Raw genomic sequence first — 25,286 nt, 5'->3', positions numbered from 1 at the left:
TTGACTCCTGTCACCATTCTCTTTTTTCCTTAATTTATTTATTCATTATTTACTTATTTGTTGTTATGTGTGCACTTTCTCTAATTGCTTCCTGGTGGCTCAGAGGTTAAAGTGTCTGCCTGCAATGTGGGAGACCTGAGTTCGATCCCTGGGTCAGGAAGATCCCCTGGAAAAGGAAATGGCAACCCACTCCAGTATTCTTGACTGGAGAATCCCATGGACGGAGGAGCCTGGTGGGCTAACATCCACAGGGTTGCAAAGAGTCGGACATGACTGAGCGACTTCACTTTCACTTTCTCTAATTGCAGGGAGCAGGGACTAATCTAGTTTCAGTGCTTAGGTTTCTTATTGGGGTGATTTGTTGCAGAACAAGGGCTCTAGGGTGAGGGCTCAGTAGCTGTGGCAGACGGGCTTCATTGCCTTGTGGCAAGAGGAATCTTTCTGGACTAGGGATTGAACCCATGACCCCTACATTGGCAGGTGGATTCTCAGCCACTGGACCACCAGGGAAGTCCAGCCATTCTGTTTTTTGATGAAGATATTAATTTTGTCCCTTTAAAGAAAATATGCTAAATTTGTTTTGAGACCTTATAATATTTGATAAGGACTAATGTTTGTCTTCTGTGTCCTGAAATGACCATGTCCCCCACCAGTCCCAATTTGCCTTCCAGCATGTATCTGGTTAGACACCTTCCGTGGCTATTCCTTTATGTCTGTCAAGAAATAGTGGATTTTACGAGATATTCATATCCTCAGTGCTGCTAGAGGTTCATCCTTGGTCCTTTTATTTTCTTAGCACTTTCCCCCTAAGTTCTGCCTGTATCTGTGGGTTATGCATACATCCTTATCTCCAGGTGTAGTTATTCTTGTGAATTCCAGTTAATTATTTGTAACTTCCTCTGGATCTCAGAGTTAATGTATCAAGCTGGCTCTGCTCTCAACCTTCCTTAGCTTTGCACCCAGCCTTTCATGAGAAAGGGCTTAAATATCTTCCATTCTGTCCCAGGCATTCACCTTGATCATCTCATCTTTATTAATGTGGATATTAATGTGGACAGATATTAATGTGGAATTAATTGAATTGATACAGAAAAGGAAGAATGGGATTGAAATTCAGAAAAATGGGGTTCTAGTTCACTCTGTCACTAACTTTCTTTGTGTCCTCAGATAAGTTGCTGTGGACCTTAATAGTCTTGATCTGTAAAATGAAAGAACTGCCAAAAGAATTAATGAATTTTTCTTAGTCAATGGAAAAGAAGTTTGCTCTGGAGGTTTAATAGGTGGGAACAACATTGTCTTGAGTACGAAGGGACTATTCTGGGATGGATCACTTAATACATTTGTGACCTTTCTTTTGCCCCACCTGTGCTCAGTTCTCTTATCTGTAAAATAGAAATGATGAACTGGTTTACAGTGTTTATCTGACAATATAATTTGGCATTGTGTATGAAATTATCTTTTGAACCCTAAACATTCTGTAAAGTGGACTGCCTGTGTTTGTGATATTGAGTTTCTTTGAAACAGCTCAAAGGGGTTTTGCATATGTTACATGATTCTAGCTGTTATTCTTCTATTGTGACTTAAGCTAATTTTTAGAGACAGAAAACCTAATTTTACAGCTAAACAATACCTGTGTCACTTTATTGCACATATTCTCCTAACATTCAGGATTTTAGGACTGGGGTGAGTACAACACATGTCCCACCTATCTGTGCCAGGGCAGCACTGTGAGCTATGTGTGAGACTCAGAGCTGGGCAGACTCTCAGATGAGTTTATGCAACAGGCAGTGCCACCCTCCCTTTACACATGAGCAACTTGTGGCATGTGTTTCTTAAGTTCATAAGATTAGTCAGTGATATTCCAGTGATACTCTCTGGTGGGTACTGTGGCTCATTTTTTTGATCATTGGGTACATGTCATAGTTTATCCTGTTTATCTAGGAGATAAGAATGCTGGGGTCCCAGGAGGTAAGATTTTTTTTGTCAAGGGCATAGTCCTGGCCAGGAGCCAGAGGGGAACATAGACTTCTGATTTCCAGTCCAGGTCTTTCCATGAGCTTCCTTACCACCATGTTTGTGGTTTTTTAGTTGTTGCCCTCACCAGTAAGAACGCTTTATCTTGATTTCACTTTGTATATTTTTAAGAAACATGTATTAGGTTTATTGTAGGCTTTTCCTAAGACTTAAAACTTTTTGAAGTACTTTGTAAATAACAAGGAATGCATTCTTTGTAAATAACAGAATGTGACAAAATTGTTTGTGTGTTATTGTTTTTAAACATTTTTGAAGTGTAATTTGCATATAGAAAAGTGCATTTATCTTAAGCACACCGCTTAAGTGTTCAGATGTAACTATGTAACCAGCACCTGGATATAGAAATAGAATATTGTCAAGTTAGAAGCTGCTTATTGTCTGCCCATTTTTGAAATATGCTAAATGGAATAATCCTGTAAATATAAGTAAGATTGATCCACAGTGTTAAATGTAGCAAGAGTTCAACCATTTTTCATTGCTGCATAATAGTTCATGATAGAAATCACTGTCTTTTATTTTTCTCTCCTTTTTGTAGACATTTGTGTTGTTTCCAAATAGATAGACACACGCGTGCACACACACACACACCCCCTAATGAAGACTTTTATGGAGAATATATAAGAAACGTTTAGAAATCATTAGGAAAAAGGCAGACAGCATAATTGGATATGCCCAAATGATGGCAGCCAAAAGGCCAGAGCCGTATTTAAAAATGATCGACTGCATTACTCGTCAAGGAAATAGATTAAAATGCCAGTGGGACACTATTCTGTACTCAACAGAGTGGCTAAAGTGGAAGTGAAAGGGAAATACTAGGTGTGCATGAGAATGTGAACAGGTACAATTTCATTCTCTGCTGGTGAAAGTCCACATAGGCAGCACCATTTGCTAAGCCACTTGGCAGTGTCTCCTGAAACTGAAAATCCATACACCCTATGACTCAGGCATTCTATTCATATATATAGATACTAAGCAGAAATATGTATACATGTTTACCAAAATACAGAACAAAATGTTCATATAAGCACTGTTTGTAATTACCAGAAGTATAATTCATCTTTTTTAGCTTTGTCTATGCTTTTTTGATTCCAGAGGATTCAAAATTTTTCAGACTAAAATAATATTTAACATCACTCAAGCTAGGTGACCAGAACTTTAGTAGTACTAAAATAGATTGAGTTGGTTAGAATAAGAATTGTATGAAAAAGGCAAAATTGACCTTTGAAGCTGTAATTAAAATATCCAAGATAAAGACAAACCCCTTTAAGTTATCCCTGGAATTATCATGCATCTTTTTGCTTAGCAAAATTAGATGTGTCTAGGCAGCTCTGAATTATCAATGAGATGGTAGTAGTCCTATAGTTAACTCTAAATAAAAGGTACAATCATTAGTACTTTGAGTGCATTTATAATATTCTATTCTGGGATTTCACAAACCTTAAGCAAACTTCCAACTTAGAGTAAATAGAAAATGATTTCTCTATGACTCATAACTGGCTTGCTGTTTCTAATTTTATTTTTTTTTAAAGTGAATTGTTTAACTTATTCAATTACTCTTTCTTCTCTCTCTTTTTTTTTAAATAGGAGTTTCTTTTCTTTCTTTTTTTTTTTTTAAGTAGGAGTTTAGTTGCTTTACAATGCTGTGTCAGTTTCTACTGTACAGAAAAGTGGATCAACTCTATGTATACCTGTGTTCTTGTTTAGTCGCTAAGTTGTACCTGATTCTTTTGCAGCTTCATGACTGTAGCTGGCCAGACTCCTCTGCCCATGAGGTTTAATAGGCAAGAATACTGGAGTGTGTTGCCATTTCCTTCTCCAAGGATTCTTCCAACCCAGGGATCAAACCCGCATCTCCTGCTTGGCAGGTGGATTCTTTACCACTGAGCCACTTGGGAAGCTCAGCGATCCCATACATATGTATGCCTATATCCTCTCTTTTTTTGTATTTCCTTCCAATTTAGGTCACCACAGAGTACTACGTAGAGTTCCCTGTGCTGTACAGTATGTTTTCACTCATAATCTATCTTATACATAGTAGTGTATATATGTCAGTCACAGTCTCCCAGTTCATTCCACCCTTTTGCCCTCACCCTTGGTATCCAAAGGTCCTCTATGTCTGTGTCCTCTATGTCCATGTCTCTGCTTTTGCTTTGACATAAGTTCATCAGTACCGTTTTTTCTATGTTCTACGTATTGAGCTTCTTCACTGTGCACCTGTTAACCTTACCGTTTATTCTGTGCTAAGACACAGAGTCAAGGCAAAATACTTTACATACATATAAATTCCATACACAGCTATGAGAGTCAATATCTTCTGATGGCAGAACATAGCGGTATTTCTTCTAAGCCTCTGTTATAGAAGCACACAGGATCTGTAAAACCTGTGTAGGCATTAAGTGACCGTGCTGTGCAGTGGATTATGGGTGTGGTTCATCGTTCTGTTTCCCTGCATTCCAGAAGATTCGTTTACAGCATTTCAGATTGTTTTCTCTACACATATTTGTCTGTCTGTCTTTGGAGGCCTATTTCTAAGCAATATTGCACAAATAACCTTTTGAAAGTGTGTAACACTTTACAGGAAAACCTACCTGAATGGGAATATTAAAATAAGACTTCCTTGTGGATAGCAGAAAATAGCATTGATTACGACCTGATTCTCTACTCTCTTTTACGTGCTATTCTAAGCGCTTCACATCAGAAATAAAACATTTTTGAAATAGTTTTTATTAGCTCTTTATGCCAAAATGATCAATGGCTCATTCAATTATTAAGTATAATAGAGAATTTGTATTTCATTAAAAAAAGCCAACTTATTAAAATTCTAATTGATAATGTTCATAATTCTTAAATCCTACCTCATGTGAAAATTCTTAACTTTCTACTTTAAAGAGCCTGCATAGCTTATATCATATATTAATAATATCTGCCTATGTTAACTCACAGTCACTTGTCACATTAGAAAGTCTTTTGTCCTCAGAGTGTGTCCTGCCAGAATCCAAAATAGACATGATAATTGATTGTTTGTTATTAAGGACCATATTAGTTAATTATATTTAATTATTAAGTAAATAGTACTTTTACTTATGTAACTTATATAAGTAATCTATAGTTATATTTTCTTTTGGCAATAACCAGAGGAGGGGAGTTAAAAGTTAGCTCAGTATGTCTGGAATTTGAAGTAGGATTTTTTTCTGCATCAGTTATAGTGAGATTCCAAAGGCCAAGAACAAACATGCCTGCATCCTAGAGTTGGGAAACAGACCTCTGATGCAGTCATGGTCGTGGGACCTCCAGCCCACCATCTGCATCCATGGCCCAGCAGAGTTAGAATGGAGACCAGTGGGAGAGCCTCTTTGGAGGAGATTGTGGAGGTGTTGTGGCAGTTCTCATGGTCCCCAGCAGATGGAGAGGGTGCTTTTCCTTCTCTAGGTGACTCCAGAGGCAGAGTCATCTGTGTCCCCCAAGTGGGGGTCTCATGGCCACCTGGTCCCTGGACCCCATGGAAGTGAAGGGATGGCTGTGACTGTGGGTAGCAGACAGGAACAGACAGAAGAGGTTGCTGTGAGTGGAACTATGTTAACTATTTGTCAGGAGAAAGAAAGTTTGAGTCCTTCCTGCAACTCAGATGTGGTCCCAGGAGAGAGAGGAAGAAAGTGCAGTGTGAAATTAGCAGTAGAGGAGCTGTGCCTGGAGGCCCAGGAGGGTTCTGAAACCCAGGCGTGCAGGCTACAGGATGCTTGGGCACAGGGTTGGAATCTGATTTGCCAGCTGGAGCAAAGCCCACAGTCATCATACATGGGGAAAATAGGCAAAGCAAATTAATTGGGAATGAAGATATTTTTCGTGACATTTCAATAACCGCCTTTTCATAACTGTGGCTGGATAGTGGGTATTTGAAACCATATCAAATGCAAACCTTAGCACTGACTGATATTCTTTTAGGACTGGGAACTGGGGGTTTGGGGATTCCTATCCAGTGATTATACAGTGGAAGTGAGAAATAGATTTAAAGGACTAGATTTGATAGACAGAGTGCCTGATAAACAATGGGCAGAGGTTCATGGCATTGTACAGGAGACAGGGATCAAGACCTTTCCCTGGGAAAAGAAATGCAAAAAAGGAAAATGGCTGTCTGAGGAGGCCTTACAAATAGCTGTGAAAAGAAGAGAAGCGAAAAGCAAAGGAGAAAAGAAAAGATATAAGCATCTGAATGCAGTTCCAAAAAATAGCAAGAAGCTATAAGAAAGCCTTCCTCAGTGATCAATGCAAAGAAATAGAGGAACAGAATGGGAAAGACTAGAGATCTCTTCAAGAAAATTAGAGATACCAAGGGAACATTTCATGCAAAGATGGGCTCGATAAAGGACAGAAATGGTATGGGCCTAACAGAAGCAGAAGATATTACGAAGAGGTGGCAAGAATACACAGAAGAACTGTACAAAAAAGATCTTCATGACCCAGATAATCACGATGGTGTGATCACTCACCTAGAACCAGACATCCTGGAATGTCAAGTCAAGTGGGCCTTAGAAAGCATCACTATGAACAAAGCTAGTGGAGGTGATGGAATTCCAGTTGAGTTATTTCAAATCCTGAAAGATGATGCTGTGAAAGTGCTGCACTCAATATGCCAGCAAATTTGGAAAACTCAGCAGTGGCCACAGGACTGGAAAAGGTCAGTTTTCATTCCAATCCCAAAGAAAGGCAATGCCAAAGAATACTCAAACTGCTGCACAATTGCACTCATCTCACATGCTAGTAAAGTAATGCTCAAAATTCTCCAAGCCAGGCTTCAGCAATACGTGAACCATGAACTTCCAGATGTTCAAGCTGGTTTTAGAAAAGTCAGAGGAACCAGAGATCAAATTGCCAACATCCACTGGATCACGGAAAAACCAACAGTTCCAGAAAAGCATCTATTTCTGCTTTATTGACTGTGCCAAAACCTTTGACTGTGTGGATCACAATAAACTGTGGACAATTCTGAAAGAGATGGGAATACCAAACCACCTGACCTGCCTCTTGAGAAACCTATATGCAGGTCAGAAAGCAACAGTTAGAACTGTACATGGAACAACAGACTGGTTCCAAATAGGAAAAGGAGTACGTCAAGGCTATATATTGTCACCCTGCTTATTTAACTTCTATGCAGAGTACATCATGAGAAACGCTGGACTGGAAGAAATACAAGCTGGAATCAAGATTGCCGGGAGAAATATCAACCACCTCAGATATACAAATGACACCACCCTTATGGCAGAAAGTGAAGAGGAGCTAAAAAGCCTGTTGATGAAAGTGAAAGAGGAGAGTGAAAATGTTGGCTTAAAGCTCAACATTCAGAAAACGAAGATCATGGCATCTGTTCCCATCACTTCATGGGAAATAGATGGGGAAACAATGGAAACAGGGTCGGACTTTATTTTTTGGGGCTCCAAAATCACTGCAGATGGTGATTGCAGCCATGGAATTAAGAGACGCTGCTCCTTGGAAGGAAAGTTATGACCAACCTAGACAGCATATTGACAACCAGAGACATTACTTTGCCGACTAAGGTCCGTCTAGTCAAGGCTATTGTTTTTCCAGTGGTCATGTATGGATGTGAGAATTGGACTGTGAAGAAAGCTGAGTGGCAAAGAATTGATGCTTTTGAACTGTGGTGTTGGAGAAGAGTCTTGAGAGTCCCTTGGACTGCAAGGAGATCCAACCAGTCCATCCTAAAGGAGATCAGTCCTGGGTGTTCATTGGAAAGACTGATGCTAAAGCTGAAACTCCAATACTTTGTCCACCTCATGCAAAGAGTAGACTCATTGGAAAAGTCCCTGATGCTGGGAGTGACTGGGGGCAGGAGGAGAAGGGGACAACAGAGGATGAGATAGCTGGATGGCATCATCAACTCAATGGACATGAGTCTGAGTAAACTCCAGGAGTTGGCAATAGACAGGGAGGCCTGGCGTGCTGCGATTCATGGCGTCGCAAAGAATTGGACACGGCTGAGCGACTGAACTGAACTGATCCAGTGACGATTACTTCGTGAGTCAGGGATTGAGCTCTGTGAGGACAGTGTGTTTGTATGTTGTTTTGCTTGTGCATTTCCAATGTTTAGGAAAATACCTAGCTGCGGCTGGCTCATTGTGTAATGCTGTGTATGCAGAACCGAATTATTTAAGTTTGAGTTCTGTGAGGGAGAATCATTTGCAACTCTTTGAAAATTTACTTTCAAAGAACACCCCCATCCCCAAAATGTAACAGATATAAGCAACTATAAACCAATTGAAAATAACCATGCTTAGTGAATCATTTTGCAACAGTCCTAAAGAGTTAATTTCAAAATCAGTTACACTGATGTTTTGTTTACCTTTACGTTCAAAATTGTTTTAAAATACAATTCAGTGTATTTCATTTATCTTCTAGGTGTTTGGGTGATAACTTAATTATTGGCAGGTAAACAGGAAAACTGTTCTGGATTGCTATCATGAAGCTTTTGAGGACAGGACGTCTGTCTGACTCAGCTATCCCTAGGCATGTGATCCTGCCTGTGTCCTCTTCTCCCTTCATCTCTTTCAGAGAAGGGGCTCCCTTCATTCAGCCAAGGCTAATTCTCTAAACCACGATGTAGATTTCATTGACTCCTGTTTTTTTTGGGGTAATCTGAAATTGAGATTAATTTGTTCAGGTTTATCATCTCAACTGCAATCTTTCATTACATACTTGGATTTTACATCACAGACTAAGGTGAACAAAAATGTCCATGTGTCTCTGAAACCCTTACCTCTTTCTAGTCACTTGTTCTCCTTTTCTGGAATCAGTAGTCAAAGTCTTCTTTTTGTGGGGGGGGGAGGGTGGTTAAAAAAGGTAGATTTATTTTATTGATTTTTGAAGTTGAAGTGTTCATGAAATATATTCAATGATGTTTTGTCCTGCTAATGTTCAGTTTTTAATCTCTTCATGGGCCAGATTTTCCTTAGAAGGAAGCCAGGGCTTTAAATTTGGCTTTTAAATATTAGCTATGGAAATAGTTTTAATGATCTATTTGATTTTAAAAAAAGCAAACTAATAATTTGACTGCTTTTTTCTCTATGAAATTGACCAGTAACTCAGTTAAAATATATGTATACATGAAGTGTGGATTTTCTTTTTGGGGAAGTTGTTACTGGAAATTTTTTTTTAATTAAAAAATTCATTGTGGCAAGGGCACTTAACATGAGACCTCCCCTTTTTCACCAATTCTTGTGTTCAATACAGCATAGTTGACTGTAGGTAGTTGTACAGGGGATTTCTAGGACTTATTCATCTTCCTTAACTGAAATTTTAAACTTGATGAGTGACTCCAGTTCCCGCCCCCACTCCAGCCAACTTCCATTTTTTCCTTTGTTTATGTTAGTGTCTTTTTTAGGTTTTTCATATAAGTGGAATCCTGCAGTTTTTGTTCTTTCCCTGGCTTATCTCACTTAGCATCACGCCCTCCAAGTCCATCTGTGTTGTTGCATATGGCAGGATTTCCTTTTCAGGGCTGAGCAATATTCCATTGTATGCATAAACTGCCTTCTTAAAAGATGCATTCATCTGTCAATAGACTTTGGGTTGTTCCCATGTGCTGTCCATAGTGCGGAGTGCAGCAGGATTCCAGGGGTGCAGATATGGGGAGGATCTGGGGTTTTAGAGCCAACACTGTGTGCTAACGGGGCAGGAAGGGTGCCACCAGTGCCCTTAGTTCCAGTCCCAGCTTTGTTCTCAGTGGTCCACAGGGAATGGAGGCTGCCAGCCCCTTCATGGTCCTGAGACTGGAGAGCTAGAAGCCTGTCCCTGGGGTGGTACCTGGGTGAGCTGGGATGCTGGTCCCACTCTTTCCCTGTTCTCAGTGGTCCATATCTGGGAGTGGGTGCTCTTGGGGAGATGGTATCTCCCCTTTTCCTACTGGTGCCATTGGGGCTGGTTAGGTGGAGAAGCCTCTCAGCTAATTTCTGGATTTCTCACAAAGGGAATGGATCTCTGAGATGCTCTTGAGTCAGTGTGTCCACAGGGGAAGGAGAGTACAGCAGTTCTTGCTCTGATTTCTGAAGTCTCTCCAGTCAAGCTCTTTAGTCCTTTTCCCTCCCTGCCTCTGACCAGTCCACCCACTCCAGTGTGGCTTCTATTTCTCCCTCATCTGGAAACGCCTCTCCCTTTTGCTGAATCCTTGGAAAGGTCTTTGGTTCTCATCTTACTGACCTCTCAGCAGCCTTGGTCCTGTGAACCAACCCCTCCATCAAATATTTTTTCCTGGATTTCTGTTGATACCACACCTATGGGTTTCCTCTGTCGACTTAAAAAATTCACAATCTTAATGTTGAAGATTATATTTTATTTGGTGGACAAAACTGAGGATGTAAACCTGGGATGCAGCATCTCACATAGCTCTGAGGGATGGCTCCAAAGAGGCAAAGGGGAACCAGGCTATATAAGAGTTTCCGCAACAAAGATCAGGCAGTCAAAACTTGAAAAATTACTGTTGATTAAGGAAAACCAGATATCTCAAGTTAAGGAATTTAGTGCTTTCTGTGTATGGAGAATACAAGAGTCTGGGCTCACTGAAGTCATTTCTTTGATGTGTATCTCAGCTCTCTGGGACGAGCATCCTGTGAGTCTCATCCTAAATCCCCTCGGGGTACATAGCTGGGGCAGTTGCAGCAGCTGACGGCTTGATGGTTGCAGCATTCTTTGCTTACTAATGGGGCAGGTGACATTCGTAGGTCACACCTCCTTCTTGCGCAGCTCATTCTTTGTTTTAATTGTTGGCTTGTGCTCTTCCATCTGCTCCTTAAATGTTGGGGTTCCTCATATTACAATCCATGTCTGCTTCTCATGGAGCTTTGTTTTCCAACAAGTGATTTGTCTAACCATTCAGATCATCTGAGAAGCCTTTAAAATCCTGATCCCATGTTGACTCAACCTGAAGGTGGGGTATGGGGCTCAGCACCTGCAGTTTGCTGAGATCCTCAGGTGGGTTCAGTGCAACCAAGCTTAGAATTACTGGACCAGTTCATCCACATGTGTGTTTGACTCTTCTATGCATAACTGGCACATGGCATGTTGTGAATGCCAAGAGCTTTCTTAAATGAAACCTTTTTAAATTAAATTAAATTAAAGTAGAAGAGACATGTAGCATATTGGTAGTTGCATTACTGGTGAAGCTTTGGTGGTTCTTTAAGGAATCTTATTTAGTTTATATCATCAGTTGAATTTTCTCAGAAACAGCGTCTGAGATGAAGATTTCCCTGTAGAAAGAGATTGTTTCTAGAAAAAGACCTCTTGGATCTGAGAGAGGTGGATTCAAACACAGGAACAATGCAGATGAAACTGAGGCTTTAGTTGGTGCTGCAGGAGCTCTGAGACTGGGATGGACTTTCAGAATGGCCGCTACAGTTAGTAGAGAGGGACTTGGTGCCTTGGTGTCCCCACCACCACCCCATCAGAGTCTTCAGAGTCAGGTTGCCTCCAGGGCAAGACACGTCCTGTCAACTAAAGACTGTTCCCGGAGTTTTGCAGCTCAGACCTCTGAGCTCTCGGCAGCCTCAGTTCTGCTGGGTGATCTGAGGGGCACAAGGTCTCAGCCTTCATCACAGGGCGATTTGGATTGTAACCTGAAGGATCTTATCAGTCACCTCATTTAAACCTTCATTTAAAGTGCATGGAATACACAAAGGCTCAGAGAGTGTAAGTGATTCACTGCTGTCACATCGGACTCTCACAGCCTGCCTGACACTAGAACACGTGTCCATCCTTAAGGGTATCTTCAGTGATATTCGCACTTAACTTTATTATGTGACTGTGGGGCTTCTCTTACTACCACTTATATTAAGCCAGACAGGAAATATTTTATATTAATGCTGTGTGTGGGAAAAGCTGAGTGAAGATAAGTCCTGTTCCAGTTGTAATTAGTCTCAGAGTCAGCAGTATTTCTATGGCTACCGATCTGCTGGGCTAGGTGGAATACGATTTCTGCATAGTATGGAAAATAATTGCACAGGAAACATTATCTTTGGATTGAGGTTTAATTCGTTGTGTCATGAGGCTTCTATCCAAAGGACTGTAGTCTTTGATGAATTTTGGAAATTGTCAGTATCCAGTATACAGCACCTCTCAAAGAGGTGTTTCTACTTTGTGAAATATACTTTTCAAAGAGCCATGGATAAGTAATTGCATAATTTAAGATATGAAAGATTTTAAAATGTTTCCATGGAATTCATCAGTTCCTGAAGCCCAAGTAGGGTGATAAATAAAACAATTGCTGAGGAACACTGTTGGTAATTACAATTCTTAGCCAATTATAACACAACACACTTTACCACCCACATACACATATACCCATAAACACATTCTTTTCAAATACTATAAACTAATTAAACTGACCTAATGATGGTAGAGGGTATCACTCCCTGTATGTTTAAACCTTCAATTCATAATTTAATCTGGGAAAACCAAGTAGAAAATAAATACAAATGATTTCAAGAGAAATGATAATAAGTTACACTATAGTTAGGCAAATAATAAGCAAACTAAAATACTCTATAATAACCCCAAGATTATCTAGATTCTTAAGAGTCTTAAATAACTACTGACCAAATTTATTACCTGGATATAGAAAGTGTTTATCTATCTTTGTATGTCTATCTGATTATCCAACTGAAAATTATTCCATGTGGATGAAAAATGGAACCTCCTGGTGAGGCGATATGTACGGGCTTGTAGCAGCAGTTTATCATAAGCCCCAGCCTTCACATATGATCATAGTGTCAGTTTTACATGATTTTATACAGAGTTTACAGAGTTATGAAGTAAGAAAGATTTTAGGATAAGAAAGTGTAATTGCCTCCCTTGAATCTTTTAGCTTCTTTCCAGTTCCTTTTTTTTAAACTTCGCTTTTCTAGAGCTTCTTTAGATTCATAGCAAAATTGAGAGGATGGTTCGAGATTTCCCCGGTACCCTGCTCAAGCCTCCCACATCATCAACATCCTCCACCAGATGGTACCTTTGTTACAGTCAATGACCCTGCCTCATAATCACTCAAAGTCCATGGTTTACATGAGGATTCGCTCTTGGTGTTGTCCAAGTTCTGTGGATTTTGACAAATGTATAATCGTGTTATTCATCCATTACAATATCCATTATCATGACGTCATATGGAGTGTTTTCACTGCCCTAAAAATCCTCTGTGCATCATCTGGTCTTCCTTCCTCCAAACTTCCAACCTCTAGGCAACCACTGGTCTTTCTGCTGTCTCTCATAGTTTTGCCTGTTCCAGAATGCTATATAGTTGCAAATGTACAGCCTTTTCATATTGGCTTCTTGGAAATATGCATTTCAGTTGCTTCTTGTACTTTCATGGCTCGACAGTTTATTTTGTTTTAGTGCTGTTCCACTGTCTGGATGTTTGCCAGTTTGTTTATCCATTCACCTACTGAAGGACATCTTGTGGCTTCCAGTTTGGGCAGTGATGAATAAAGCTGCTGCTGTAAACCTTGTGTACAGGTTTCTGTGTAAACATGTTTTCATCACCTTTAGGTATACACCAAGGAGTGCTATTGCTGGATCATACTACATGAATAGGTTTCGTTTTGTAAAACTCCACCAAACTGCCTTGCAAAGTGGCTGTACCAGTTTGCTTTCTCACCAGCAATGAATATGTGTTCCTGTTGCTCCATATCCTTGCCAGCATTTGGTATTGTCAGGGCTTTGGATTTTGGCCATTCGAATAGGTGTGCTGTGGTACCTCATTATTGTTTTAATTTGTATTTCCTTGGTGATACAGGATGTGGGGCTTCTTTTCGCATGCTATTTGTCATCTTGCTCACCTGTGCAGAGATGTTTATTATTATTATTTACTCCCTTTTCTTTTTTTCTCAAATACACTTTGAAAAAGTTATAACAGCTTTAGACTTGACATTTTAAAATGTCAATTCTAGAATTGACAATTTATAGAAAAATTGTCAAAGTGATATAGAGTTCCCAATACTCTGTGCCTAGTTTTCTCTATTATTAACATGTTATATTAGTTTAGCACATTTTTTTACAGTTCAAGAATGAATATTGGTATATCATCATTAACTAAAATTTATGTTTTATTTATATTTCTTAGTGTTTATTTAATGTCTTTTCTCTGTTCCAGGATCTCATTCAGGTTATAAATTGCATCTAGTGCTCATGTCCCCTCAGGCTCATTTTGGCTGTGACAGTTTCTCGGACTTTGTTTCTTATGACCGTGGCAGCTTTGAGGAACAGTGGCCAGGTAGTTGCAGAACATCCCTCCACGGGGACTTGTCCACTGTTTTTGTCATGGTTATATTGAGGTTATGTGTTCTGCGAAGGAAGAACACATGTTTAGAAGTAACATTCTCATCATACTATATTGAAGGTATGCAAAATCAGCATGATTTATCATGGGGTTAACAGGTTAAGTTTAATCACCTGGGTAAGGTTGTATTTGTTAGGCTTCACCAGTGTAGAAGTTGCTGTTTTTCTCCCTTTCCATCCTGTGGTCTTTGGAAGGATGTCTCTATGCACAGCTCATACCAAGGAGGGATGTGATGCTGTACCAGTTTGAGGACAGAGATCTATGCCAGTTACTTGGAATTTTGCATGGGAGATTTGTCTTTTCTCTACCATTTATTTATTTATTCAATCAGTCATTTTATTTACATCTTTATGGACTTATGGGTTTTTATTTTGTACTTTGGAGTATAACCCAACTTGATTTTATTTTGTTGCTGAAATCATCCTAGATTTGGCCATAGGAAGCTCTTTCAGTTTGTTCCTGTGTCTTTTTGACAAAGTCCCATCAGAGTCTCATTAAAAAAGAAAAAAATCTTCCTTTATCTCACTTTAGGTGAGGATAACAGCACTAGTTTCCATGAAGAAGAGTTTCTTTTCTTTCTCTCTCTCTCTCTCTTTTTTTTTTTTTTTTTTAGCCATGCTCTATGTCATCCCAGATCTTAGTCCCTCAACCAGGGACCAAACTTGTGTCCCCTGCAGTGGAAGCTCAGAGTCCTAATCACCAGATTGCCAGGGAGGTCCTGAACGAGGGTTTCTTAATCTGTGGGGCACAGTCTGGGAAACCTCAGAATTGCAAACTTTGTGGGCAATTTTTAAGGCAAGAACATAACTTTTATCAGATTTTCAGCATGTCTGTGGTGCTAAAAAAGAATGAAACAACCACTGCCTTGTAAAGAGGAAAAATAATAAAACCTACACATTGTGCAAACTTCACTCTTTGCTTGCTGTCCTGTGCTTGTAGAAAACTCTGCAGCTCCCATCTTAAGATGACCCAATCTGGAGAGATCCATGCCACACCCAGGTCTGAGAAGATGTGTGATATTGTTGCTGCATTGTACCTCACCGGAAAAACAAAATGATCCTTTGTCTCAGGTTCCTAGTTTGAGGGAGGACATTCAGCCAATATGTCTGTGCACCCCAGTTTTGAAGTGCTGCTGTGCAGTGTGGCCACTAAAGGGTCATGGAAAATAAGAACATTCTGCTGTTAACAGAAAACTGAGCTTCCCCCTTTGGAAAGACATTTCTGGATTTTCCCTTTAGTTCTGGAAAACATTACATCATCCAGCTATACAGCCTGGTCCATTCCATGCATATCTTTATATATTAGTCATGACATCAGTTCAAGTTTAGGCAAGTGAACAAAAGAGGACAGACTGTAAAAAGGCTTTTGGTCCAAGGCATTATTTTCTCTAGTCATCTGATCACTTTGCCAGAATAGACTCAATTATTGTCTTAAATTAATATCATATTTCCATGAAATCAATCTTGTTGTATAATAATATCAGAACTGTTGACAGATTGGTTGAAAGAAAATAAAGTGGCTTATATATATATATATATACTTAATGGGTAAATATGACTTTAATGTTGTTTTAGGATTGATGAAGCTGAAAAAAAAAGATTTCTGTTTTTTTAGATAGGGAAAATGCCCTGGATTCATGTATGTGAAAAGAAACTACATGAGACTTCACTTAAATTTTAAAATATCTTTGAATTTCTAATATAAAGAAAGTGTTAATTAAAGATTCGTATCCAGTTGCTTGCAGCAAAGACATGAAAATATGTCCTGACACAAATAAGAATAAAGAAAAAGACCTATAACATATTTGATATACTCTTGTTTTCATTTCAAGAGATTTTTTTTTTGTCAACCAAAACTACTTTTGTGCTTACTAGCAAGTAAGATATTTTAAAGTTTGACTGTGGAGAGAAGTCCAAGTGTCTGAAGATGACTACAGGAAAGAGAGACTCTGGCAAGTTGTAGAAAGGGTAACTTCAGATTGTCAGGATAAATGATTTTGTAAATTGGTAAGATTAACGTCCTCTATCACATAAAGGAGTATATGCTGCTGCTGCTAAGTCGTGTCAGTCGTGTCCGACTCTGTGTGACCCCATAGATGGCAGCCCACTAGGCTTCCCCGTCCTTGGGATTTTCCAGGCAATTTGCCATTTCCTTCTCCAATGCATGAAAGTGAAAAGTGAAAGTGAAGTTGCTCAGTAGTGCCGAACTCTTAGCGACCCCATGGACTGCAGCCCACCAGGCTCCTCCGTCCATGGGATTTTCCAGGCAAGAGTACTGGATGGACAGTAATAAAAAATAGATAATATTCCATTTTTATTATGGCAAGTTTGTGAAATGATGGGTAGTAGTGGGGGTTACCAGGGTTCATTCTTGACTCTCCCACCTCGGAAAATCTCTGAAGCTTGCTGTGTCCTGGTTTTCATATATACATACCTTATGGCCTCGTTTACTTTGGCCACTTCATGCAATGAGTTGACTCATTGGAAGACTCTGATGCTGGGAGGGATTGGGGGCAGGAGGAGAAGAGGAAGACAGAGGATGAGATGGCTGGATGGCATCACTGACTTAATGGACGTGAGTCTGAGTGAACTCCGGGAGCTGGTAATGGACAGGGAGGCCTGGCGTGCTGCGATTCATGGGGTCACAAAGAGTTGGACATGACTGAGCGACTGAAATGAACTGAACTGAACTGACTCATCTATTGCTCACTCACTACATATCTCTTTTTTCCTCTTTCTCTGCTGAAAAACTATTCTCTGTGTGGTTCGTAACTCTCTGATGTAACCAAGTGAGTGAGTGTGATGATCAAGTGAAATCGTGTAAAGGACATGGTGGTTGGTTCTTCAGTATTTGTTCTTTACCAGACTATAGATCTGAGCCAATCATGATTGCTTTTTCCTCCTTACTAGTGATTGGTTCAGGAGTGGCCAATGCTGGGAAGCTTCTGAGAGAAAAAAAAAAAAAACAAAAAAACAAAAAAACAACAAAAAAAAACCTTTCTCCTAAGAGAATTTCTGAAGAGCAAATGCTCTTCATGTGGAAATGTTGAGCAAAGCTGCTGCCACTATAGTACCGCCCGGCATCCAGAGACTGAAAGTGACATAGAAAAGCTGGCAGGTGGAGACTGCCTGGGGTATTATATATTTATTGCCACATAAGTGTAGAGAATTACAAAACATAGAAGCTTTGGTTGCCTCAAGAATCAGTCAGTACATTCAATATAATTAGCAATATACACATAGATATGAAAAAAGCTATCAAAAATTCAGTTAGTTCAGTCTCTCAGTCTTGTCCTGCTCATTGAATCCCATGGACTGCAGCACGCCAGGCTTCCCTGTTCATCACCAACACCCAGAGCTTGCTCAAACTCATGTTCATTGAGTCAGTGATGGCTTCCAACCATCTCATCCTCTGCCATCCCCTTCTCCTCCTGCCCTCAATCTTTCCCAGCATTAGGGTCTTTTCCAATGAGTCAGTTCTTTGCATCAGGTTGCCAAAGTATTGGAGCTTCAGCTTCAGCATCAGTCCTTCCAATGAATATTCAGAACTGATTTCCTTTAGGATGGACTGGTTAGATCTCCTTGCAGTCCAAAGGACGCTCAGGAGTATTCTCCAACACCGCAGTTCAAAAGCATCAATTCTTTGGTGCTCAGCTTTCTTTACGGTCCAACTCTCATATCCATACATGACTCTGGAAAAACCATAGCTTTGGCTAGACAGACCTTTGTTGGCAAAGTAATGTCTCTGCTTTTTAATGTGCTGTCTAGGTTTGTCATAGCTTTTCTTCCAAGGAGCAAGCGTCTTTTAATTTCATGGCTGCAGTCACCATCTGTAGTGATTTTGGAGCCCCAAACAATAAAGCCTGCCACTGTTTACATTGTTTCCTCATTATTTGCCATGAAGTGATGGGACCAGATACCATGATCTTGGTTTTTTGAATGTTGAGTTTTAAGCCAGTGTTTTCACTCTCCTCTTTCATTTTCATCAAGAGGCTCTTAAGTTCCTCTTCACTTTGTGCCATAAGAGTGGTGTCATCTACATATCTGAGGTTATTGATATTTCTTCTGGCAATCTGGATTCCAGCTTGTGCTTCATCCAGCCTGGCATTTTGCATGATGTACTCTGCCTTTAAGTTAAATAAGCAGGCTGACAATATACAGCCTTGACGTACTCCTTTCCCAATTTGGAACCAGTTCATTGTTCCATGTCCAATTCTAAATGTTGCTTCTTGACCTGCATACAGATTTATCAGGAGGCAGGTAAGATGGTCTGGTATTCCTATCTTTTTTAAGAATTTTCCACTGTTGTGATCCACACAGTCAAAGGCTTTGGTGTAGTCAATAAAGCAGAAGTAGATATTTTTCTGGAACTCTGTTGCTTTCTCTATGATCCAATGGATGTTGGCCCAAGAGTATATTTTTCAGTTTGAGTTTATTAGAGTAAACCAGTATAATTGAAGCGTCATTTTAGAGGGGCAGAATTAAAGAACAGTGTAGATTAGTTCAATGATGAGTAGGAATTATGATTTTCCACTAAGGGGGGCTGACAATCGGGAGAAAAATAAAATCTGGTAGTGAGTTGAAAGGGCTAAAAGATGAGTTTGGGTAACTTGACTTACAGCTGTAAGGGAGAAAAAGTTTCTTTTTCTTCCCCATCCCATCCTCAATAGTTGGGTCTGTGAAGTAGTCTGACAATAGGCATGCTAACAGAATAAAAGGTATGCACATTAATTAATTTTTAATGTTATGTGCATATGGGCCAGCATCAGAGAAAAACAAAATTGAATATGGGAGAGAGTGGTGAGTTTTGGGAATGTATATATCATCTTGAAAGAGGGAGGAGAGGAGAATGTGGGGCTCCAGAGGGAGTGGATGACTTTTAGAAAAGATAACTGGTCTGGAGAAGAAGAGATGAAAGAGGTGTGATGTTTGTGACTCAGTTTTCTTGGGTGTGGATCAAGTGTTGGTGTCCTCTCCCGTGATGAGTCATCTTACCCAGCCGATGAAACCTCTGGGAAGGGGATTGAAGACAAGAGGATTCCTTTTGGAGAAACTCTTTCTGTTTTTTTTTTTTTTGAACTTTTTATTTTTTATTGGGGGTATAGCTGATTAACAATATTGTCATAGTTTCAGGTGAGCAGCGAAGGGACTCAGCCATGCATCTACCTGTATCCATTCTTCTCCAAACTCCTTTCCCATCCAGGCTGCCACATAGCATTGAAAAGAGCTCCACGTGCTCTACAGTAGGTTCTTGGTTATCAATTTTAAATATAGCAGTATGTCTGACTGTAGGCAGATAAGAAGAATTTAGAGAAATCCTGCCCCTCTGTTTGCTTTGCTTCAAGTGCTTTTGGTTCAAATTAATTTTTATGCTGAAGAGGTATAGATTGTGGGGTGTTGTATTCTGCCTCCCTTCACAGCTGAGAAAAAAATTCAGGCTGAAAAGTTCTCTACCACAAAATTATTGTGAGACTTGGCTGATATTTAGGACTCCACACTTCCAATGCAGAGGGCATGGATTTGACCCCTGGTTGGGGAACTAATCCTCCATGGCATGGCCAAAAAATAAATAGATAAATTATTATTTATTGTCTTTATGATGTCTGGTTCTTCCATTACTTAGAAGAAACAGACTTTTGAAAGATTTTACTTTGAGAGATAATAATAACAGTTCTTAATTGAGCCTATTCAAGTGTAGTTTGTAATCCATCAATTCTACCTTCCTTGAATGAGAAAACCTGTAGATGAGTTTGGACACTAATTTGCATCCTAATATCCAGTTTTCTGAAATAGCCTCATTTTCTTTGAAGTTTTCTACCTTTTGCTTAGGAATGACAGTTGGCTCTAAGAAGGTTACAATTTCCCTTGCAATGAAATGGAAAAATCTCATTACCAGTCCCCCAAACCTGCAACTAGGTAGGATATGAGAGCTGATAAAGTCAAGAGATACAACTTAAACCTACTTAATCTCCTGCACTTTGGGGAGATTTGACTAACTGGTTTTCACTTTATTTCTCCAATGTTTTGGATTCTTTCTGATAGCTACTTGAAAAGTTTGTCTATATCAACTCATGGTATTTTTAGATTTTTTTTGAATGCTAGTTAATGTCATATTTCACCTATAGTGGTTATATATTATCAGCACATAGTAGCATAATTAACAAAGAACAAAATTGCCTGATACATCAGAGCTGGGATCTCAAAACAAAGCAAGTGTATTACATTATTTGCTTCCTATAAATTAATGTCAGTTATGAAACTGACACTTTTACCATCTCAATGGGGTTTCCCAGATGGCTCAGTGGGTAAAGAATTTGCCTGCAATACAGGAGACGTAGGTTCAGTCCTTGGGTCAGGAAGATACTCTGGAGGAGGACATGGCAACCCACTCCAGTATTCTTGCCTGGAGGATTCCATGGACAGAGGAGCCTGGCAGGCTACAATTCATGGGGTTGCAAAAGAGTCAGACAGGACGGAAGAGACTGAGCCACAGGGGCGCATCATATTGATACAGAATAGACAATGCTGGATGCTCAAGTGTAGTTTTAATCTTCCTTGTGATTTTCATGGATATTATTTTTGGACTGTGGTATTGGAAAAGACTCTTGAGAGTCCCTTGGACTGCAAGGAGATCCAACCAGTCAATCCTAAAGGAAATCAGTCCTGAATATTCATTGGAAGGACTGATGTTGAAGTTGAAATGCCAATTCTTTGGCCACTTGATGCAAAGAACTGACTAATTTGAAAAGACCCTGATGCTGGGAAAGATTGAAGGCAGGAGAAGGGGACAACAGAGGATGAGATGGTTGGATGGCATCACCGACTCAATAGACATGAGTTTGAGTAAACGGGAGTTGGCAATAGACAGTGAGGCCTGAAGTACTGCACTTTATAGAGTCGCAAAGAGTCAGACACGATTGAGCAACTGAACTGAACTGAACTGATTTTTGGATGGGGAAAATGATTATATGATAAGATTTTATAGGTGGTAATAGATCCCAAACAAACAGTAAACAACGGAACAGTTTTCAAAGACCTCCAAGGAAGAGTTTAAGTGCTCCTAAGCAACTACCAATTTAGTCAAGATTCATTGTTCAAAGTTAATTACAATAGAAAAATATGGCAGTTTTTTCTCTTTTTGATAGTTGATAGCAAATATGTACATATATTGAATAAAAGAAAAAGGCAGCTATATCTCAGACCTCTATACTTTCCTTAATTTAATTGGTCTGATAGTAAAGGAGCTGCTTTTACCAATCCAGAGTTAATGGCTTCCCTGATGACTCAGTGGTAAAAAATCCACCTGCCAATGCATGAGACTAGGGTTTGATCGCTGGGTCCGAAAGATCCCCTGGAGTAGGAAACAGCAACCCACTCCAGTATTGTTGACTGCAAAATCCCATGGACACAGGAGCCTGGCAGGCTGGAGTCCATGGAATCACAAAAGTGTCAAACACGACTTACCAACTAAACAACAACAAACTCCAGAGAGAGCGTTCATTGCATGTTTCTTACACAGTATCATTTTATAAGTGTCAGATGACTTTTATAAATTTTAAAAATTCTTGGACTGTCTCTTTGTCCATATCATCTTGTAGTCTTCACATACTTTTTTGCTTAGATAGAAGGTTAACATTATATATTATTCAAAAACTATCTTTTTTTCCTCTTAACTCCTTCTCTGCCCTTCCTTTGTGCTTGTCTAGATTTTGATTGCATACTGCTTCAGGACAAGTAAGAGGTCTGCTTAATTTTATTTAAAAGAAAGAAACATGGATTATCTGGGGCAGTGTTTTATGCATTTGTTAAAATTAAATGCTGCATTACTTTTCTGTTTTTTTTTTTTTTTAATGACAGATATCTTTGGGGCTTCTGATAATATCTATTACTTTTCACTTCTATTTGGAAAAGACATGCTATATATTTGTCTCAAAAAGCAAAGTCTTTCCTCTAGTGAAAATCACCCATGCCTGTTGCTTGCTGTTTCTAAATACTTACCAGGGTTTTGTTTTTTTCTCTCATAGGCAACAGTCAGCAGAGGACCTAGCCCGAGTACCTGCCAACTCCACCAGCAATATCTTGAACAGGCTGCTGGTCAGTTATGATCCCAGGATAAGACCAAATTTCAAAGGTTTGTCTCCCCCCCATCAATATCTCCATTCTTTGCAGTTTAAAACCTAATTTTATCTGTGTAAAATCATTTGTTTTGGATATTCAAAACAGTAATAAGTGTTCTGTAATGTTCTTATGTCTGAGCAATTAAATGCAAAAAATGTTTAAAGATAAGCAAAACCTTACTTGTAATAGTTGTATATGGTTCTAGGGTTTAAAAGAAAAAGGTATATTGTGAATCAATAGGCTAACCCAAGTGACGGGTTTTCTATTGTGAATTAATAGGCTAACCCATGTGATGGGTTTTCTAAGTACTTTGTATTCTTAACCTTAATAATTTAAATTTATTTAGACACCAAAGTTCTACTTTGTAGGAGAACAGCCATATACTCATTTCAGAAGAGAGAAAGCTCTGATAGGCATTTACATTATTTTTTTTACTCTTTGTTAGTTTTTTACATTGATTAAAAAAAAATCCCTCCATGTTTTGGCTAAAAAAAAGCCATATGGTTTTTAAAAACATGTTAACTTTGTGAATAAACGTGACTATATTTCTACTCCAGTAAAATATTACCACCTGTCACACCACTTAAAAACCGAAACTGTACTTGCAGTAAAAGTTGTGGGAAGATTGTATACGTTTGCCTGCCTTTCTTTCTGCCTTCCCTCCTTTCTTTCTTTCTTACTTTCCCTCTTACTTTCTTCCTCTTGCTGAGTTAGGAAGTTATACGAACATATCTCTGGAAAACTGCCATCTTTGTTGCTGGCTAAGGACAGGTATTAATGTAGATCGCATTAACATTAGGAGGCTTGGTTGTTTTTTTTTTTTTTTTCCCCCTTTACAAGGAAAAAAAAAAAAAAAACAAAAACAAAAGAAAAGCCTGCAGCTGCTTCTAGTCAACTGAAGTTATACAACGATGTTGTAAAAACAGAGTTTTTTGTTCATTACCAGAACCTACTCTGTTACTTTCAACAGCGCCATGGTCTGGGTTGTCACATGTCTACCATGTATTGATTGGACACCTGTTTTTCATCAGTCAGAGGTTATGTGGCCAAAAGGCTAACTTCACATTTTCCCTTTGTTAGCCCAAGCAGCAACCCACAATGAGTGAAAAAAAAAAAAAAAGAAAGCAAAAAAGAAATTGGCAACATTATACCTTAGTTCTCACTCTATGAACTCTAAAATTATTTTCCAACAGGTCAGACAAAAATCTTTATAATGATTCTGTTGTATGTCTGATTAAGTTTACATTTTCATGGATTAAAAATCAAAATATAGTAATTGTTGTATTCTGCTTGCCATTTAAGGTAAAAATTTGGAAGACTATAAAATGCAAAACATAAATCATATTTTTAAGTGATGTTTAAAAAATAATTTATAATATCTTAAAGTAAATGCATCAGATCAGTTGAAAAATTTTTAAGGTAAATGTATTTTCCCAGAGTCCCTAAAATTTAAAAGAGAAATATTTCTGAATAAATAATGCTATGAAGAACAACATAACTCATTTTTTGTTTGTGTGTTGATCCCTATTTAGAAGAATAAGTTAATAGCAATTGTGAACATGTATCTTGAAACCATAGGTTTATACATCTGTGTAGATTGGAAAAAATATAACAATCAACTGTATAAACCATAAAAATATGAAGATTCTGACAAGGTTTTTACAGCCACTAAACTATATCCTTAATTTTTACTGACAGGCATTCCTGTTGATGTAGTAGTCAACATTTTTATCAACAGCTTTGGCTCTATTCAAGAGACAACAATGGTAAGGTTAAAACTCATTTCATATTTTTAGTTGTGAATAGTTTGACTGGAAAATATTAGAAGAAATTATAACTGAAAAATAAGGAGTAATTTCCAGGAGAAAGAAAATGCATGCTCTTTCCTAGTATAAATATTCAAATTTCAGGGTTTTGTTGAATTAGTGATTTCAATGCCTTTGTATTTTTGCAGTTCACATTTAGTCTTTATACTGCATTGAAACTTACAGAATTGGGAGAATTAACATTTTCACTCTGAACAGCTAAGTGGCTGCCACCTGGGAAAGGGATTTGTGCAATTAATATTCTGGTGCAACATTGTTTCCTAAGACGCTTATGTGTATGAGCATTAAAAAATATTTGTGTTCATGGTCTTTTTTTTGTCTTCTAGCCTCCTGAGGATAATCTTTGTTTTCTCTCTTGTACTAATTTTGTGATATGTGAAGCAGAGAATTGTAAAAAGCAAATTTGATTTTCCTGAAGTAGAGCAACAGAGCTCCCTGAAAAGATTATGTTATAGGAAGAAAGAACAAGGAAAGGCCCAGGAAGAAAAGAAAGAACAGGAAAGAGAGGCTTGGGGTGGGGCTGCTGACTGGCATGAGTTGGGTGTTAGGGACAAAGAAGCTTGTGAAGGATGATTTGTGGATTCCCTGAGTGACGTGTGGTTCAATTACCCTTCAGCTTCTCAAAGACATTCAGGAAAGTCCATTTGCTTATTAATGTTTTAAAATATTAATATTATACCCTTTCTGAAAAACCACATGCTCAAATGGTATTTCAGGTGGGAGGAAGAAGGCTTAAAAGTTTTTTTTTTGGCATCATTTTTTGAGATACTTATATGTTTCTTAAGTAATAATATAAGGTGTAGATTAAAAGCTTAATAGTAATGATTAGAACACAGTGTATCTTTTCAGGGAATATCTCAGACCAGAAAAAGAATGTATTCCTGTATTCCTAGGAGCAGCATAGTATGTTATAAAATTGTATGTTACATTTAAATTATGACACATTTTTATATTAATTAATATCATAGTAAAATATAT

At 38.7% G+C, this 25,286-nt stretch overlaps 1 protein-coding gene across 1 annotated transcript in view; it reads left to right on the top strand.

The window, feature by feature from the left end:
• GLRB (glycine receptor beta) overlaps window positions 1–25,286 on the top strand; it is a 94,834-nt gene that overhangs the window by 18,103 nt on the left and 51,445 nt on the right. The window contains exons 3-4 of the mRNA XM_027956337.3: window positions 22,389–22,495; window positions 24,181–24,248. Of these exons, the coding sequence (XP_027812138.1) occupies window positions 22,389–22,495; window positions 24,181–24,248 (175 nt within the window). The remainder of the gene's footprint in view (window positions 1–22,388; window positions 22,496–24,180; window positions 24,249–25,286) is intronic.

Source organism: Ovis aries, chromosome 17 (assembly GCF_016772045.2).
Source record: "Ovis aries strain OAR_USU_Benz2616 breed Rambouillet chromosome 17, ARS-UI_Ramb_v3.0, whole genome shotgun sequence".
In the NCBI taxonomy this organism is placed as follows: domain Eukaryota; kingdom Metazoa; phylum Chordata; class Mammalia; order Artiodactyla; family Bovidae; genus Ovis; species Ovis aries.
Note: the sequence above shows the minus strand (reverse complement) of the source record. Positions and strands in the feature narration are given on the sequence as shown.